Source organism: Candoia aspera, chromosome 6 (genome assembly GCF_035149785.1).
Source record: "Candoia aspera isolate rCanAsp1 chromosome 6, rCanAsp1.hap2, whole genome shotgun sequence".
Taxonomy (NCBI): domain Eukaryota; kingdom Metazoa; phylum Chordata; class Lepidosauria; order Squamata; family Boidae; genus Candoia; species Candoia aspera.
The window spans coordinates 52461904-52482418 of record NC_086158.1 but is presented as its reverse complement, the minus strand read 5'-3'; the positions used below and the strand labels follow the sequence as shown (position 1 = coordinate 52482418).

General features: G+C 38.2%; 1 protein-coding gene across 1 annotated transcript in view; it reads left to right on the top strand.

Moving 5' to 3' along the window:
- SORCS1 (sortilin related VPS10 domain containing receptor 1) overlaps nucleotides 1-20515 on the top strand; it is a 438448-nt gene that overhangs the window by 131220 nt on the left and 286713 nt on the right. Inside the window, exon 2 of the mRNA XM_063307130.1 lies at nucleotides 19610-19677. Within this exon, the coding sequence (XP_063163200.1) occupies nucleotides 19610-19677 (68 nt within the window). The remainder of the gene's footprint in view (nucleotides 1-19609; nucleotides 19678-20515) is intronic.

The window sequence follows — 20515 nt, the reverse complement described above, 5'->3', positions numbered from 1 at the left end:
TCCTTTCAAATGTCCCTTTGATGTGATTTTTCATGGAATTAACACTAAATAAATATTTTCTTAATTGTTAAAGCCACTGGCCTGAGTCCTTGACTTGAAGTATGTTTTTTCGTACCAAAATTGCTTTAATGACCTGTAAAATTTTGTAATCACTCTTCTGAAAACCTAGTAGAGGGCTGAGAGTGTTTTCAGTACATCTGTTTATTAGTTTAATAATGTATATCAGCTTAATCTCCAGTTGTCTCTTAAGCAGCATAATCCTTCTAGAAAGTTATCAACCTGATATTATGCTGCACTGAATATTATTTTGCGGGTGTTACAAGAAACATCATTCAGACAATTCTCTTGTTTGCATCAGTCTACACAAAAAATATTAAAATTTCATTTTGAACCGAACCAAAAGTTGGATAGAACATAGTAGTGAAAATGCATACCCATTGCCTCAAACAGAGTTATAAGACAAGTACAATCTGCATTTTGGTGCTTCCTTTCTAAATCCTGGGTGGTGCTGTGGGTTAAACTGCTGAGCTGCTGAGCTTGCCAATCGGAAGGTCAGCGGTTCGAATCCACGTGACAGGGTGAGCTCCCGTTGCTAGTCCCAGCTCCTGCCAATGTAGCAGTTCGAAAACATGCAAATGTGAGTAGATTAATAGGTACTGCTTCGGCGGGCAGGTAACGGCATTCCATGTAGTCATGCTGGCCACATGACCATGGAAGTGCCTACGGACAAATGCTGGCTCTTCGGCTTTGAAACGGAGATGAGCACCGCCCCCTAGAGTTGGACATGGCTGGACTTAATGTCAAGGGAAACTGTCCTAACAGCCAGGAACCACGCTGAGACAAGGAACTGGTCTCTAATGTTTTATTGCTTGTACATAACAGGAATCCTAACAAACTGAAGAAGCGTGGGAAAAACCCAGACATATAAACCCCAAAGGTTAAGGCGGTCCCGATCTGTGTCTCTTTGAATGGCTGCCCAATTCCTCAGTGCTACGCATGCGCTTAACAGTCTGGATGGGAGCCCCCTGCTCGCCATCCTTACTCATGACAGAAACCTTTACCTTTACTACTTCTAAATCCTGCTTTGATAAATAAGTATAGCAATGTAACTTAATGTATAACAAATTTAATTCCTTCTTTCTGCCATATGTTGTAGCACTGAATATTTTAGTTTAATTTTTTCTTTTCAGAAAAGTTTATGACTACATAACCAAATTGTTTCCCATATTCCTCACCAGGTTTCATCAGGGAAAACCTAATGTGGTACAGTTGGGTCTTGCAAAGTATCTTCTTGAAAGAATTGAAGTTTCACAATGTGATGCTAGACATACTTATTTGTAAATCTCACTTATCTCAGATGAAAAAGCATAAGCATGCTACTTAAGATCAATCCCTAGTGAATTCAGTGGGATTTATTTCTGAATGGAGTCATGTTGAAAGAAAACTACTTGAGGTAGCAGCTCTGATAATATAACTTCCATGCCTTGTTCACCAGACAACCCATTTTGTATGTTTGTCTCTGTGTTGTTTTCAATCATTTCCATATCTGGACCATTTCAAAACATGCACATAAAATGTACAGTAATATATATTTCAGTATTAACAGATGGGACGCGGTGGCGCTGCGGGTTAAACCGCTGAGCTGCCGATCGGAAGGTCGGCGGTTCGAAACCGTGCGGCGGGGTGAGCTCCCGTTGCTAGTCCCAGCTCCTGCTCACCTAGCAGTTCGAAAACATGCAAATGTGAGTAGATCAATAGGTACCGCTTCGGCGGGAAGGTAACGGCGTTCCGAGTCGTCATGCTGGCCACATGACCCGGAAGTGTCTATGACAACGCCGGCTCCAAGGCTTAGAAACGGAGATGAGCACCGCCCCCTAGAGTCGGACTCGACTGGACTTTACGTCAAGGGAAACCTTTACCTTTACTAACAGTTACTATTGGATTTGATCTTTTCATTAATGATATGGATTTAGTTCCTATTTCAAACATCCTAAATGAAAGTTCAGATCTGCATAATATTAAGAAGTTAATGTATTTGACACAATAGGTGCTGAATATTATTCATGAAATAGCTCACTGCATAAAAATTCATGGAATAATTCATTATGTATAATTGATTAATGTACCTTCTTGTATCTAACTTTGATATACCAGACTTAAGCAGATTACAAGGATTTATGGACATACAGTATACCAAAACAACATATGGTTTCCTAGTACAATATAATCATTGTCCTGCTGGATCAAACCCTACTTAGATCATAATTGTGTCTCCCATAATGGCCAACAAGAGACCTTTGGGGACCTTGAAGGCAGCAACCTTCCCAACTCCTTTGTCCATAGTATCTAGTATCCAAATCCCCAGTAACTTAATTGACTTTTCAAATATCAGTCATCAAATATCTATCTATCTATCTATCTATCTATCTATCTATCTATCTATCTATCTATCTATCTATCTATCTATCTATCTATCTATCTATCTATCTATCTATCTATCTATCTATCTATCTATCTATCTATCTATCTATCTATCTATCTATCTATCTGATTTATTCAGCCACCCATCTCATAGCAGTGACTCTGGGCAGTGTATATCACAACAGTACAAACTCATGGTGCCTTTATTTAACAATAACCCCCAAAACAGAATGATATCACCAACACCAACAGAGCTTGACTAACTGCCAGGCCAAAAAGCCTGAAGGGCCAGCCAGATCTTCAGAGCATTATGAAAGGCTAACAGGGTCAGAGCCATCTGGATCTCTGAGGGGATGCTGTTCCACAGGGCAGGTGTGGCAAGAGAAGGCATGACTCTGGGATCCAACAAGATGGGATTGTTTGATGGAGGGGACCCAGAGCTTACCCTCTCTGCTAGACCTGGTGGGGTAGCAGAAACAATGGGTGACGGGGGTCCCAGAAATATCCTGGTCCTACACCATGTAAGTCTTTATACAGTAGATGTTAAATTGAAGTGGAGAGAGAGTAGAGCTCTAAGGCACCCCACAAAGCAGAGGCCTCTGGCTTGACCTCTCCTTGCCTACCATTGGCCTCCCACTCCTAATACCTGAGGTGGCTCAGAAGATTACCATAATTGATGGTATCAAAGACTGCTGAGAGGTCAAGGAGGGCCAGGTTGGATGCACTATTTTGAATCTGCCAAAGGTCATAGCCAATTAGAATCAGTGTTTCTCAGTACTATGACCAGGCCTGAATCCTGATTGAGAGAGGTACAGATAATCCACTGGAGCTGCAAGCCAATCACCTTCTCCAGAACCTTCCCTAAAAAGGAAGGTTGGAGACTAGATGAAAATTGTCCAGATATGTTGGGTCCAGCAATGGTATCTTAAGGAGGAGGTAGACAACTGCCTCTTTCAAATGTGTCATGTTGTGATAGTAAATTCCATAAATTGTGTTTGTTAATTAGGCTTGTGTGGGTATATTCACAAAATAATTTAGTGTTTCTTGATTACACTATTTTTTTTATTTGGAACCTTGGATTCTGGCATTACAAGTATGTTTCAGAGACAGAAAAAGTGCAGGGGCCAAAGCAAGATTTTGTTCAGTTACATAATTTGAGAACTATTTATTTTCTCCTGCATAATACAACACAACATAAACTTACAGAAGTGACTCAGAACTCCCTTTGCTGTAGTAACAGATGGTGAACAAGCATCAGTGAAGTGATAGAAAATAGGTATGTGTTTCTCTGGAGGTACACCACGTCAAAAAGTTAGCCATAAATCAAAGGGAATGGAATATAAAGCTCCCTTCCATATCTGCTTTTTGACAAATAGCTGACCATAAGTGTAAGTCAAATTAGTCTAGTGCATGGCTCAATGAACTGGTGACAAGGCAGCAGGTTTCCATGAGAAATAATTCAAGGCCTCTCTTTCATTATATGTGAACATAGATGTGGTACCATTAACCCTTGCAAAGGAATAAGGAAGATGGTTTGAAACCAAGGGATGGAGGGTTGTGGTTCTGAATTTGCTGAAAAGAAAGAAAAAAAACGAGCTAAAATTTGAGTTGTATTGTACAGTGGCTGTGTGCTGCTGCTAAAACCACTGTAAACACTCTTCTATTTTTAAAATTGTATAGAATTTAATTTTTAGTATAGGGGATAGACTCTGATAAATATGGCTGAATATTAACCTGATATATTGGAGAGGGTATTTTGCAACCTGTAGTTGTAAATGGGCATTTTTTTGAGGACAGTCTTCTTAATGTTCAAATAAAGGTCACCAGTCAGACCGGCTTTCTTCTCTTCTTTAATTCAGAAGAAATTTTCATGATACAGGTAAAATACAGGCAAAAGCAAATGTAGATTAGTTGCCCTTCAGGTACAGAGATCTGGTTGGCACTATCATCTAGATTAATATGACCTGAAATACTGTGCATGGCTTTATAATATGCTTTGACTTGCCCCTCTGTTTGAATTAGGCAATTTATGGCTGAAAAGTGAGTTGGGGAAAATAGATATCAAAGAGGGACTCGTGTTACTATTTAAAGTATCAAATTGCATGGGCTATATTTCACACTGGTCTCTCTATGTTATATGCTCACCATTTATACTTGCCAGATAAAATTTACCAAGTCCCCCATCAGAAACAGGAACATTTTCTATGGGCCATGATACTAAGAGAAAGGTGACAAATCTTCAGAATAAGAGACATACGGTAAGAATATCCTATCATTATAGACACTGATAGTCTTGTTTGACACAGAATCAAATGGTAGAAGGTGTTATTTGGCAGCCTAACCCCTTTTCATTGCAGGAATTAATTAACACATTCCCCAAAAGTGGCTGTTTAGCCTCTCCTTGAACACATCAACCTCCAGAGTTCAGTGCTGAGTCTTAGGCAAGCAAGATACAGTATATAATCCAAAAATTCCCAGGAATTTGACATTTTAATTGCTTAGTAGAAGTTTCCCAAAACTGATGTTCAAAAGTCAAACAGAAGAAGGACACTGAATTGACTAAATGGTAATTCTGTCATGAGTAAGGATGGCGAGCAGGGGGCTCTCACCCAGACTGTCAAGCGCATGCGTAGCACTGAGGAACTGTTCAGCCATTCAAAGAGACACAGATCAGGACCGCCTTAACCTTTGGGGTTTATATGGCTGGGTTTTCCCACGCTTTCTCAGTTTGTTAGGATTCTTGTTAAGTACTACTAATAAATATTAGAGACCAAGTCCTCGCCTCAGTGTGTTTCCTGGTAATCAGGACAAATTCTGTGCAAAAAAAAAAAAAAAATAGAGAGAACCTCAAAATGTATTTAAATGGGCAATTTACTAAGTCAATATATTTTTCATTCAGTACTAAGTGTAGAATTCTCTCTCTTTCTCAATTTTGACTTTTATCAATTTCAGTTGTAGTACTGTTTTCTTAACCCCCTTTGACAAGTAGTTATCCAACATGTTTACTCCTTTATCAATTCTATATCTGTAGAAAGGAGATAGTTCTTGGTTTAAATTGTGTCAGATAATACACCAGCCAGGCTGGCTTTAGGCAAAGGCCAAGTAGGCACTGGCCTATGGCACCAAAGCTTAGGGGGCATCAACACCACTCTTTCTTCTGAATCATTCTAAAAATGTCCAGCAGCAAGTTGCACCATCAGTCAATGTGACTTAGGGGTGCTATACCCTTGAGCTGGTACTGTACACCAGTATACTGAAGTCTTGCTTTGATACTTTAAATATCGGTATTTTGCTTCTTAGTAGAAAATTGTTTAAAATGGCTCTATTACATTATTTCTCCTCAATCCCTAAAATGATTGCTCAGTCCAAAACATTTCTGTAGCCTACAGAGCAGATTACATCCACATCTGGTCACCAAAGGATTTCTGAGGAAACCCTGATTCTACAGTTAATTACAACTGCTAGCAGCATCCTCCACCACATTTTCTTAGCCTTACAGTTAACCTTAGATCTATTCTTATCCACGCTCTGGCAATGCTAATTTATTTTCATGTCTTCCTCTTGGAATAACAAGCAGTTTGAGGACGAAGCATTTACGACATGTTTTTTCTCAATTGTAGCACTAGCTGCAAGGATGGGAGTCAAGCAGCAAATGATTGCTCCAAACTTAGGAGTAGCAACTATTCTTTGAACAATCTCTTATTTCCTATTCACTCAATCTTCTCCAGGATGCTGATGCCAAAAAGAGTTTCCATGCTGGAGCATTTGGCGCTGGAATGCTATATTGTATTAAAGCAGGAGTATTCCAGCCTCATTGTTCAGCCTGCCCAAGCTTCCTTTGCACACACTACAGCCATTGAATTACATATATTTAATTATTACATTTGGTCCCATATTTTAAATGATTATTTTTTTAGTAAAGTTCAGATGATCATAATCTGTTTTCTGTAAACTGCACATATCCACTGTGAAACTACCAGTGTGACCCATCCTTTTTCCTACTTCCAGGCAGCCAGAAGAACAAATGACTGGTAGACTGGGGGCAATAACCTTTTCCCCTAGGAAATGAAAGGAGAGGACAATTTCTTTCTCCTTGCTGGCAAGGAAAAGAAGAATCATGGCTTAGTTCCCTTATCCTTTACTAGCAGAGGCTCTGAAAATCATTGGTAGTTTGTATTTGTGTTTGTATGTGTCTATCTGAAGGTGTGCATGAGGGAAGTAGTCTGTAAGTCCCATGGTGGCTGTGTGTATCTATGTCTCTGTATGTTTGTTCCTGATGGGAAAGGTGTTTGCCTGCGTATGTTTATTTTCATGTATTTATATAACTGCATGTACATACTTGCATATCCAAAGGCCTGCCAGAATATCTCAGGTAGTACTTATTTTATTTATTTATTTGTTTGTTTGTTTGTTTGTATCGCTGCCCATCTCATTTAGTGACTCTGGCCGGCATACTGTACATAATAATAATCAAAATATATTTTTAAAAACTATTAAAACAACCAATTTAAATTAAAAAAAACACCAAGATTAAACTTGGGCCTGCAAAAGGCAGTGTGACCTGGTCCACAGGGTAATTAAAAGGTCCAGATGGAAATGTGAAGGCCAAAAGACCTCTGATTGTTGGCTAAATCAAGAATACATTAGGCAAAAACAACAAACAAAAAATCTGTGTAAATCTGTACATCTATTTTAATATACACAGAGAGGCTTGTGCCAGTGATATTTAGCCTTCTGAAAATTTGCTTTGATTTCTGCCTGCATATATACTACATTATTTATATAGTATATAAAAATAGAATTAGCGATGGGATTAGTTAAAATGTGCTGTTGTTATTATTTTGATTTAGTCTTACTTCCTTATCCATAATACTTTCTCCACTATTTTTTTCTCATAACAGACAACCCTCTGAGTACAGTGACCATATTTTCTTTGAAAAAAATAAAGGACAAACCTGAAAAAGAGGCAAATCTGAAAGAGGTTCAAAGGGATTAAAAAAAAATGTTTTATGCTTATAATTTTGCTTTACAAAGGAAAATTCAAGCTCAAACCCAAGAAAATAAATACTTAAATTAAATAAATCTAAGGACAGCCTTCTGAAATAAAGACTGTCCATTATAATAGAGGGTATATGGGCCCTGTACCTATGAGATATGTTGCATTAAAAGAAAGTGACTGGCCTAAAGTCACCCTAGGAATTTCTATCGCTGAGGGTTGATTTAACTCTAGGCTTCTAGTCCTAGTCCAGTGTGGTAAGCACTATGGTACCCCATGTGCCAAATGCCATTAGAATTTAATATGGTTCTGACTTACCACTGGGGTTAAAAATCAAGATTCAGCCCAAGACCAAGAAGTAATTAAAGTGAGCAAATTTGAGGAAATGCAATATACAGTATTTTTGTCTCACCTGAACCAGATCGATTCTTTTGGAATTTCATGACTTGTAGGTCAGCAAGTATGTACTGCATACTCAACTTATCAATTAAATGCCGTACAATTCCAGCACTTTTCTGCAAGTCTTGCAGTGTGTTCTTGCATAACATGACTATGCTGGATTCCAGAATGCTATCACTGTAGAAGTCATCAACATGAACTGCTTTCCCTGTATGACATCGAACGGAAATTCAGCCACAGTGTGAATGTGCTGACCCCTGCATGATTCCTAGAGTGTTTCCCATCCAAATATTTATTTAGTGGCAAAGACATTCATATCATCAGACTGTACAATAACTCTCCTTTATGCCTGCTTTACAATTGTAGCCATGAGAAAAGAGTTGGATGTAATATATGAATCATTCAGAATATCTAGCCTGTGGTTGAGATGTGGGAGAAGAGAAGGGAAAAACATCTGTATATTCCAGTTTAAAAAAAATAAATGTTGGCACCTTTTAACCAGGTGTTGTTGTTTATTCGTTTAGTCGCTTCCGACTCTTCGTGACTTCATGGACCAGCCCACGCCAGAGCTTCCTGTCGGTCATCAACACCCCCAGCTCCCCCAGGGATGAGTCCGTCACCTCTAGAATATCATCCATCCACCTTGCCCTTGGTCGGCCCCTCTTCCTTTTGCCTTCCACTCTCCCTAGCATCAGCATCTTCTCCAGGCTGTCCTGTCTTCTCATTATGTGGCCAAAGTATTTCAGTTTGGCCTTTAATATCGTTCCCTCAAGTGAGCAGTCTGGCTTTATTTCCTGGAGTATGGACTGGTTTGATCTTCTTGCAGTCCAAGGCACTCTCAGAATTTTCCTCCAACACCACAGTTCAAAAGCATCTATCTTCCTTCTCTCAGCCTTCCTTATGGTCCAGCTCTCGCAGCCATATGTTACTACGGGGAACACCATTGCTTTAACTATGCAGACCTTTGTTGTCAGTGTGATGTCTCTGCTCTTAACTATTTTATCGAGATTTGTCATTGCTCTTCTCCCAAGGATTAAGCGTCTTCTGATTTCCTGACTGCAGTCAGCATCTGCAGTAATCTTCGCACCTAGAAATACAAAGTTTTTCACTGCTTTTAACCAGGTACTAATTAGTTTTGCCAAATCATTGGGATTGCAGTCCTTTTTAAGTCCAAAGATCAATGTTTTTCCCACCTCATTACTCATATGGTATTGTCCTATCCCATCAGTTATGTGCAAATAGCTTCCATTAACTTTACCAGGACTTCTACATAATTAAGTAAAATTGGATTACATGTAAAGAGATAAATCTTTAACTAATGCTTAGTGCCTTGAAATAGTGCCTAGTGCCTTGATGTAGATCTTTTGTCTCATCTTTTCAGAGTTGGGGGATATCTCTATCTACATATACATGTACATCTACCTATGCCTATCTATACATGTACATACATACACATATGCACACATACACACGCACACACATACACACACTCCAACAGCATGACCAAAAGGCTATGTTGAATATAATGGCCTAGCGGGAATAGACCTTTAGCAGGATTCATATCTGTGCTCTGAAACATGAACTTTTATTGGCTACATTCCCAAAGGGCTTGTTGAGGGATTAGTTACATTTTACCACATAAAATGTCTTTACCATAAATAAATGAAGCTCTGAAATTCAAGTTCAAGAAATAAATACAAATGAAATGCAATTTAACCACTCTTTGGGGATAAAGACTTAAATGGGGAAGAATGAACAATTGATAGCCTATTAAGGCTTGTAATTTTCAACTTTGAATTATTGACAACCTGTGACATTAACCCCCCCCCCCCTACAAATTGCAGTCTATAAACAGCTTGGAAAGTATGACCTTTGCATTACAATTGGTCTCCAGGTGATTCTAAGCTTATTTTCAAGCAGCTGTCATGGACTTATTTTCATGGTAGTTGAATAGGTATGAGAATGCAAGTTAGCAGAAACATTATATTCTCAAACTAAAGCAACCTGAAAACCTGATGGGTTATGGGTAATCTGACTTTTTAAACAACCCCAACAGCAGCAAAAAAGATTTAGAATGAGAGAAGTGAAAGATGTTTTTTCCCTTCACTAATTGATTAGCAGTCATGGAACAAACAGAACTAATTAGCTAGAGTTTGTTGACTTAGCACTTTTAGTAGAAGTAGGGGGAAAAAGTGCATTCATAAACTGATTGTGTGTGTGTGAGAGAGAGAGAGAGAGGCAGAGACAGACAGAGAAGGAGAGAGAGCATTTCCTTTTTCAGGGATGGCTAGGCAAACTGGAAGCTTTTGTTTCTGTGAAAATGAATGGTATACATTTCAGCCTTCCACTTTGGCTTATCATGTTTTATATGAGATAGTTTAAGGACGATGGGTTAAATTTTACCCACAGGCAATTGTAGAGAGATCAGCTACACTGTGAATGCTCTGTTGAGCCACTGCATTTATTTGTTGGATTTATATCCCACCTGTAGAAATTCAAGGCAGTCTACTGTATGTAGCACTTCCTCCTCCATTTTTTCCCTACAATAATCCTGTGAGGTACCTTGGGCTAGGAGGGAGCGACTAGTTAAAGTCACTAGTCCAACATCTTAATGACAACACAACAGATCATAGTTATCATCCTGCATTTTGGAAGAATAGTGGTTACTTTCAGCCTCCTGACAGTATTTCTAAATCACATATTACTTGCTAAGTATGCCCCTCCCTGCAATATCAGCTTGATGTCCCCAGATTTTTATTTGCCTCAACTTAAAGAAAAACAAAACAAAACCAGAACTGAGAATTGTCTGTCTGTGTGGAGGGCAAGTTATTTATTTTCTGGAAGGGTAAAGCTTTGTTACAATAATAGCCTCATAAACTGTGAAACAGTAATTATTATTATTATTTACAAAATTCAGAAATGTGTTCCTAAAAATATTAGTAGATAAGTTTTCTTCTGTATCCATGGCCTTATCCTGGTGCCAGTCAGTCACTGAAGTTCAACCCACTACCTATGTCTCTGCTGCAATTTGCCTTGTGACCATACTGCTCAATTCAATAATTCTGTCAAGTGGTATCTTTTTCCTCTTGACAAGGAGCCAAGCAGTGATTTATTGCTTGAATGAACATTCCTTTCAAGAAAGCCATTTGTTTAAACATCAGCAAAGCACAAAATTAATTATTCATTGCATGCTAATTTTCCCAAGTTTATGTGCTTTAGGATAAGACTGGCAGGTATAATATATAAAAAAAATATTAATCCTAGCTTGTGATTCTGAAAACTTACATTTTTGTATTTAATTACTTCTCTCCCCTGCCAAAATAATTTAGTTTCCAAAGAAGAGCTTTTGCTCTAACCTTTCCTTCTCCTATTACAATATTTTCTCATCTTGCTTTAGAGAGTGGCTTAAAAAACTATCACTTCATATTGCTCCAAATCCATTTACATGGCAGGGGTTTATAGGAGTTGTTAAAATCTTTGTGAGCCACAATCATAAATAAAACCTGCCAAAAAAGCCTAGTAAATTAGTGTTAGTGTGTGCCAGTATGTGGCAGGCATTGATATACAAAGGAGATTCATCATGTAATGTCAGGATTTTAGAATACTTCCTCATTTAGATTTTTAAACAGGCTGAGGTATGCTGTTTTTCCAAGTTATAGGATTTTAGGAGAATGAAAACACGGTCAATGTGAATAATGAAACATAACTGTTGAGCTATTTTATAAGGGGCATTGCAGTATATAAACAGACTACACAAGAAAAAAACATAATAATACTATTTTTTTACCCATAGAAACTGTATTTCCTAAAAACTGCATGTTTGATTTGGTCTTAAATTTTATTCCTATTAAAATCAATATGAGATTAGGATACATTAAAAAAATAAAGAATACATGTTGATTTTAAGGCAACTTAAAACACTATTGTAAAAAGAAATATCTTTGCCTAAAATTGGCCTGTACATTTTCTCCACATTTTCACAAATGTTGTGCTAAGTCATGGTTTGTAATCTATGATTTATTGAATAAGCTATAACTGGGTTCACAGAATACTCTAAATCATGCTTTATAGACCACAATACTGGCTTTGCACAGCATGCTAAATTAAAAATGAACAAAAAGCAATTTGACTTACTGCGATACCTGAAACAACCCATTGTGAAAGTAACCCATAGTGAGTGCCATTTTATATGTGAAGAAGAAATGGTAATCTATTCTGATAAGCACTATGTTTATCACAAATTGATGATTTGTTTACTTATTGGAGGAAATAGTCATATATATAGGCAATCTTTGTTTGAATGTTACTTTACCTGGTTACAGCTAATCACTATATTTATTTTCTTGTCTCAGAGCTAGTAGTTTACTCTCTTCTTTACTAGTGATAAATAAGCACTATAGATTTTAATATGGCAGTCATCTAGTCAATACAATATGATAGTTTCTTTAATTATTAATTAATATTAATAATAGTCCATCTTTGATGACAAATGTCCAATCCAGAACATAGAAAATTCTCACTCTAATGTGTAATATCTTCAATTCTCTCTTGAGTGTCTATGGGTAATTTTACTTCTAGTCTTTATGGTAAAGAGGAGATAACAGAATCTCATGAGAAAAATAGGTAGAAGTAAACTCTGACATAACCCAGCCTATGCTATATCCAGATCAAAATCTGGAAAGTGGGTGAGCAATATGATTTTTCTATAATAGTGGCTGTTATAAGGTACCTTCATTGGAGATATGTGAAATCCATCTGAATCCTGAAGCCAAAAACCAAAAGAACTCATCACTTGTTACTTGTTATTATTAATTGGATTTATTTACTTCTGAAAAGATTTTCAGTGGTATGGGAGGGGATGGGGAAGTTGGAAACAAAGGGGAAACAGGCAATGCATGATTTTTCATTTCATTACAACATTTCTTTCCAGCCCATATTCTGACATTTAGAATAACGCAATATGCATGTCTTTGTTCATTAGCATCTTCAGGTTTTTCTAGCAACAGTTGAAAAGGAGAAAAAAAAGAATATTAAAAATAAACTAACCTTTTACCATTTAAACAACACAACATGAAAACAAAAAGAAATATTAAACGACATGGGTTTACCTAGATTTTAGACCAGCACACAAAATGAAAGCTTTGCCACATGAATATTCAATTTGTATCTACCTTGTAAATTTCTCTTCATATCAAAAATAGCTAATTTGTGCTGGATAAAAAAGTCAAAGAAAAGGGGGGTTTCAGGGCTGTAATAGTAAACTAAAAGAGATATTATGAAATAAAGAGAACATACTAAAATGAGAGGCTGGAGTGTTTTGTCTTCTGTTAGAATGGATCTTAGAAAACGGGTCTGGATTTTTGTGCAAGTAATGATGACTGTGATAGACCCCACAGTTCTGTATTGTAGGTCATTACAGTGTTACTTTAGCCTTATAGGCCTTTAATAGAGGGGCTACGGTACCTGGGTAGTTATAATTAAGTAGTTTCAGAAGTGTTTTAGAGCTAACTGAGGCCCGAATTGTTTACTCTGTTATCGTTATTCATTCCCTTAATAGGTCTGAGCACTTTACAACCTATAATAAAAGCAATTACAAAAACAATATTAAAAACAAAAAAAATATAAGACATTCAACCGAAAAGAAGCTTTTCACAGCTTCAGGTTGTGTGCCAGTTGCACCCCTGGACTGTGAGACTCTACTCACAATCAGTCATGCCCTAGTCACTTCCAGAATGGATTACTGTAGCATGCTGTACATGGGGCTGCCCTTGAAGAGAATCCAGAAGCTTCAGCTGGTGCAGAATGCGGCATTGGTTGCCAGTTTGCTTCTGGGTACAATTTATGTTGCTGGTTTGACCTTTAAAGCCCTACATGACAATGGAACCGGGTTATTTGAGGGAGCGCCTCTTCCTGATTACATCTATCCATTCCACCAGGTCAGGCAGGAGGGGCATTCTGCACATCCCATCTTCAAAGGAGCTCCATCTGGCAGGACCCAGGTGGAGTTTCTTTTCTGCCGAGGCCCCCGCCCTCTGGAACATAATTCCCCCGAGGTGAGGTTAGCCCCATCTCTCTTCACCTTCTGGAAGGTCCTTAAAACATAATTTTCTCACCAGCCTTGGGGATCCCCAGGAGAGCCTGCAAGGTGGCTGTATGAGATTAAGTGATGTTCTCCCACTTTCTTGGATTTTATCTGTTTATTTTATCTGTTTACTTTATATGCTTATTTTATTTATTTTTTATTGTTTTTAGATTGTTGCAAAGTTTTTAACTGTTGTTGTGTTGTACACTGCCCACAGTCAGTGTTTGCTAGATGGGTGGTTATATAAATATGCTAAATACATAAATAAATAAATTTTACATGAAGTAGTGAATTAGTGAATAAATAAAGGAAGGAAGAAGGACTTGCTTCAAGTCCAATGGTGAATTTTGGTCATTTGTTGTGGACATCAATTAAGCATTGATGTCAAATGCATCTGTGATGGTACCTGCAACAAGTGCTCTGCTAATGACTGCCAAATTGTAAAGTACTAGGTTGTCCTATATGTAGTTAGGACTGAAGTGTTATACACCATTGTGAGCATCACTGAATTGGGCTTGGAAGGCATCTAGGAACCAGTGAAGTTGTTTAAACTTTAAGCTTAATTGGGAATTAGAGATACCACATACCATTTCTGCTGTCACATTCTGGCTAGCTGCAGTTTGCAAACCTTCTTCAAAGGCTGCCCCATAAAGAAAATACTGAAATAATCCAATATTGAGGTTAATGTGAGTCACCAAAGCCAGGTCTCTGTCTGAAGTTCATTGAAAGGCCTTCCCTGCTGTGTGGCTGGCCAGAATTAGTGCTGGATCCAGGAGAACCCCAAGGATGAGTGCAGCATCCTGCACAATGGGCATATCTCCTGAATGCTAAAGTATAGCCTTTGGAATCAGTACCAACTCTGTCTTCTCTGCAAAAGGTTTCAGAGGCCTTGGAAATGTCAAATCTTGATCTTAACAGGAAAATAGAATAAAGCAGAGAATTATTACTCTATTGGTAAAAGTAGGTACCAAAGTAGCAAATTATTCTTCCCAGTGGCAACATTCAAGTGTTAAATAACAAGAAAAGATACAGCCTTCTGTAAACCCCCCACCCCCCACCCAATTATTCCCAGGCAGGGAAGCAGGTCCTGCTTTTTAGTATTTTTGGTAGTGCTTGGAGAAATAGAAAGGGAAACATCATAGAATCTCCCAAGCACTCAAACAAGATACTTCCACAGCTAAGAGATCCAAGATGATCAGTATGATTACATTTCCCTTGCTTATAACCTAGTAAACAAAGGTTACTAGTAAAGATCATGCATCAGAGTGACCAAGGCCACCTCTCTGTCATATCTGGGGTGAAACACAGACTGAAAAAGTGCAATATAATCTGTCTTATCTAAGAGGTCCTGGAGGTACAAAACTAGTGCCTTCATCATATGCTTGGTTTAATACCGGCTGATAGTTGTTAAAACTGGCTATGTCTGAAGATAATTTCTTAAGCAAAGGCCTCACCACCTTTTTTAAGATAGAAAGAATCTTTGCATGCAAGAAGCAACTATTAATTATCTGAGTGATCACTGTCAGGATGTATTTTTCAGCCCAGCTGCAGGGGGGTGGGAGACATACTGTATGATTCAAACATATCCAAGAACCTTATCTATAACCCCAGAGAGAAAATATGAAACTGTCTCAAACATATGTTAATAGAGAGCAAAGTGAACACCCTTGGTGCAATCTTTCTCTGAATGACATCAAGTATGAATACGAACATCTTCTTAATATTGACGCACCCAGCCTGTTCACAATGAAAGTCAGATGGCTACGAGGTGCCAGATGAAACCACTTTTAGACAGAGTCATTAGCCAATCATCATGAAATAATCCCATTCTCCTTGTATGTAATCAGGGATGAATTTCTTCTCTCATATTGCTGTGGCACAGATCTTATAAAAATAATTCCATTGATGTCAACCAGATTTGCTCCTGGATCTGTGCCAAGGCTGCTCAAACTATCCACTATCATAATTCTTCATTCCATATATTCCACTGCCCTATATGTGCAACATAAGATAAAAGATGTTTATGAGCCACTTTATCAAGTTTTTGTGATATTTTTGTGTTCAACATCTCAGTCAGTTTGCTGATAGACCAACCAACCAAGTTTAAGAATACATCCTGGAATAATTTATCAATCTTAGAGGAAAAATCAATTTAATCTGGCCTTATCCCTGCAAAACAGAATATTACAGCAGCCTAGTTGTCACCAGGCAGTTGTCTGTTCATGGCAGGGATCTCATATCTGGGCATCTATATATGGCCATTCCCCTCCAAGACAAAATCAGACTGCAGGTATGATATGCTTCATGGAAGTTGTGGAGACAATAATATCCTGAGCCACACTTTTTAGTGGGGCATGACATTTAAGTTACTTAAATCAAAACACGAGCTACCCATACCACCGTGAAGACCAGCTGAACATAGTCAGGGACTCTGCTAGGCAGCAAAATTTATGCCACCACCTGATTATTCAGAACGAAGCAGATTCCCTTAAAGCTGGTCTCAAATAGATGGGGAAAGGATGTGGTATTCTTATGGACTATTGCAATATCCCTCCTTGCTCAACAGATCTGTACCAGTACTGAACAGCATACCTATCTTGCAGTAGCTGACTCTAAACAGGCTTCCTTCCACTTCTGGCCTTGTCTGCATACTGCAGAATAGTAAACTCCTTGATTCACTGTCAAATCATGAATTTTATCCTTTTTTTAAATCAAGACCATATTCAAGAGTAGTGTCAAGGCCTGAGTAACGTTGCTTGGTGTTTCAGACTATCCTGATAGGTAGAAGATGCAGAGATATGAACCATTATAATTGAATGGGCCTTACTTCCTTTAACAGAAGAACTTCCACCCCTTCTCCCTCCCTCACTCCCATGCTACAGTGCCACTGGATGAGAGTAAAGAGTAGTTAGTCATTTCCTCTAAAGTCACAAAATGTAGCACATACTAGAAAGGGAAACAAACAGCAAACATAAATAATTCAGCAAAATGCAACAGCACCAATGAACAAAATTGACATAGTAAAGAGGGAAGCCCTTTGTCTCAACTCTCATCAATTAATTATAGTTGGTAAAACCCTAGCCCACAGCTATCCTACTAAACTGCTAGAAGCAGACAACTATCATTACTCAGACAGACACACACACACACACAAACGTAGTTTGCACCCAACATTCTGGCAAGACCCTCATCCAAGTTCTCCATCCAAGTATTTTTCACCTGAAGGATAGGAGAAAAATGCTATCTTGCCAGCTTTTCCAAGTCTCATCTTCACAGAACCCTAGCATTCAACCTTCCATACAAAAACCCAAGAAAAAAAGAAAGTCCTCCCTGTTGTTTATTATTCCCCGAAAAGGCAATTCAAAGGTACAGGTCTCTTTGGCATCTCCTTCTCTGGGGTTGGTCCATGATCTGCTTCTGGTCTGGAATGATAGGTCTCTAGGGTCCGGTGATGCCGTTCTGTAAGGGAGAATCTTCTCTTCCAGGCCTAAATAGCTGCTTCTAGTTGCGGTATATCTATTTTCCCCTGCTGTTCAGGTCAAAACAATATTCCCTATTCTGTCTGCCTTCTAAAATCCTTTACAATCATGTCTTGGTTTTTTTTTTTTTTTAATTCTAAATTGATGTTTGACCAGCTTGAAGAAATTATGCTTCGGTTTTGGTTTTAATCAAACTAAATCAATGTAGTAGTAGTAGTTTTCATTTTTATTACTTCTTATATCATGAATTCAGTTTTGTCGGTGGTTTGTCTGTAATTCAATGACAGGGTTGGATGGGGTAAATAAATAATGACAAATGGTAGGCTTGATGGAGTTATTGGCACAACACCAGTGAAACAATACACTGCCAAGCATGTGATTGAACACCGCAGAGTTAAACTGCTGATAAAAACGGAAGATTCTTAAATATTCTGTTCTCTATTTTCTAAGCTCTGAACTACAAAAAGTTGATATGCTTTCATTTTAATTTCACTTCTTTAAAGACAACCTGAACTTGTGTAAGGTGTCAGCCTGCCTACCACCTGTCAGATGGCATTCCCTCAGTGGTTGTATATGTCTGACAGAGACATGTGCCAATTAAGGGTTGGAAAGTGCTAAATTTCCATCACTGCCCTCCTAGGAAAGCTTATCAGTGGCAGCAGGATGGCTGTTTGTTGAAGATACCAAGTTATGTTGCTGTTCAGCTCCCTGAATAGGCCTATAAATCCCCCACTATGAAAATGGTGAAAGGAGGGACATTTGAACATAAAGCATTTCTGGTAGTTGCTCTCTTGATACAAGATGGCAATAAACTAAATAATGAAGCCAGGCTAGTGGTGTGCCAGGTCATATATCCATCTGTTGCTGGAGTTAAGGAGATGGTCAGCAATTGAACCTATTAACCTGCAAGGCAATACAGCAAAGCCTTCAACAATTACATTAATTAATGTGTGACCATAACTACAGGTACATCCCAACCCTAGGTGTTTTGTAATGAAATAGCAAAAATAACCAGAGGTACACAATAAACTCGGCTGAATTAATGACTTTACTTGGAGCAGGAACCCCATGGCCAGCAGACAATTAGCTGGTGGGGTTTTGAATTTTTGGTATTCAAAGATTTGTATAGATGTAGCTAAGTAATACATTTTAGGAGACTCCTGGATCCCAAAGATTTCCTAACAGTTCTTTGGGATTTCTTGTCTTCTTGATGGTTGATTCAGTCAGCCTAGTTGGAATGGGGAAGTACCTTAGGAAATTGATGTATTTTGTTGTCCTCCTGACCAAGTGAGTAGTCAGCCATTAGCCCGGAGTGTTCTAGCTGTAAATCTCTTGCATTTAGATAGAAATTAGATTATAAGGGTTAACAACTTTTTCAGGTGCTGGGTGGTAGCATATGAATTTATCGTTCCAGGTACTCCACCCATGTTTTTTAAAGCAACAACAACACTGAAATTTCACATTACTGTCAAATCTAAAGAGATTTGATAGTCTTATCCTTCTCTGGTTCTTGTGGGAGTACACTGAAATCTCCTGAGATTGTCAGTGGGATATGCTAAAAATTAATGAGATTTCCAGCCTTTCTTCCTTTCTTCCTTGTCCATAAATTATGTTTAGGAATGTTATGGATAGGTGCTGTGTAGCCAGTCTGTGGACTAGAATGTCTCCAAGTCTATGATTGTATATTATTAATCCCTATATAATTTGTTCAATACTATTGTATTATAAAATACTTGATTCTGGTTAATTGCCAGAATTAATGATGTTGCCCATTAATCTTTAAACAAGACTCATCTATACAGAGCTCTTACAGCTACTGGATCTGGGCTACAAAAATCCAGACAACAATTAGGTAGAGCAAAGAAATATGGAAAACTCTCTTTGTTACCATCTAGTGCTCATCTGTATTTTTTTCAGCCTAGATCCAATAACCCTGGTAATGCTGCCTTGAGAATCTCCATGCTGGCTTGCACTAATACCCTTTCAATTTGCTATGGGTAAACCAAGTACCTTTTTCTTTTTATATATGGAACTACCACTTGCAAAGAAAATGCTGATTACTATGGGTACTTGTTGAGACAGTACCCATGCCAGTTAAGCAAATGCTTAAGCAATTCATTTAATTATGTTAAGCACCCATTAACAGCAGCCTAAATTTTCCCCTGGGCTGTATCAGTGGTATGAGATTCTAATTGTTAGAGACTAACCATGATTTTCTTCCTGTGTCTGTAGGTGATTTTAATTCTGACAAAGTTGTATGACTACAACCTGGGGAGTATCACAGAGAGCTCACTGTGGAGGTATGTAGATAAGATGAGCTAATAATTACTATTTTCCTTGAAAACAGACACTTTCATTAGACTTAATTGATTTTTTTTTACATGCTGAAACATTTGTACAACACTCTATATGGTCATTTGGGGCTTTTAAAATTCTTCAGATGCGGGGATGTCAAGACAGAATCATTCTTTTCACTGACTGCTTTTCCCAAACATCTGTTAAAACCTAGGCTGCAACTTAACTTTGTTGAAGCCCTGTTGAATGGAACTTAGTTCTGATTTTAAAAAAAAAATGCACAAGATTGCAGTGTCAGAATATTTTAAAAGCTTATACAAATTCTAACCCTGGTGTTCTGACTTGTAATAATTTCTTCCTCACCAGACTAATGGTCAGAGCATTCCACATGTTTTTTAAGCCTATATCTGGTGTTCTTACAAAAAGCTCTAATCCCATGTTTGAAATAGGGCTAGCATTCTCTGAGTGCTAAATCCTCTGTATTTCAGAGGCAAGAATACAATCTGACAAATGCAGTACTTCAGAAAGTATCTGTCAGGCATTCTGTGGGAAAATGCCTCTCCAGTATTCGGTGACCAGTCTCCCTTGCAGCCCAAGCCAAATATAGCTATTGAAATTACAGGCAGTCCTCACTTAATGACCACAATTGGGACTGGCAACTCTGTCACTAAGTGACATGGTCTTTAAGTGAGACATCACATGACCACAAGTTGAGATTTTACTGCCAGCTTCTCCATTGACTCTGCTTGTCAGAAGCCAACTGTGCAGCACACAAATGGTGATCTTGTGACTGCAGGATGCTGTGACAGTCATAAACACCTGCCAGTTGCCAAGCACCTGAAT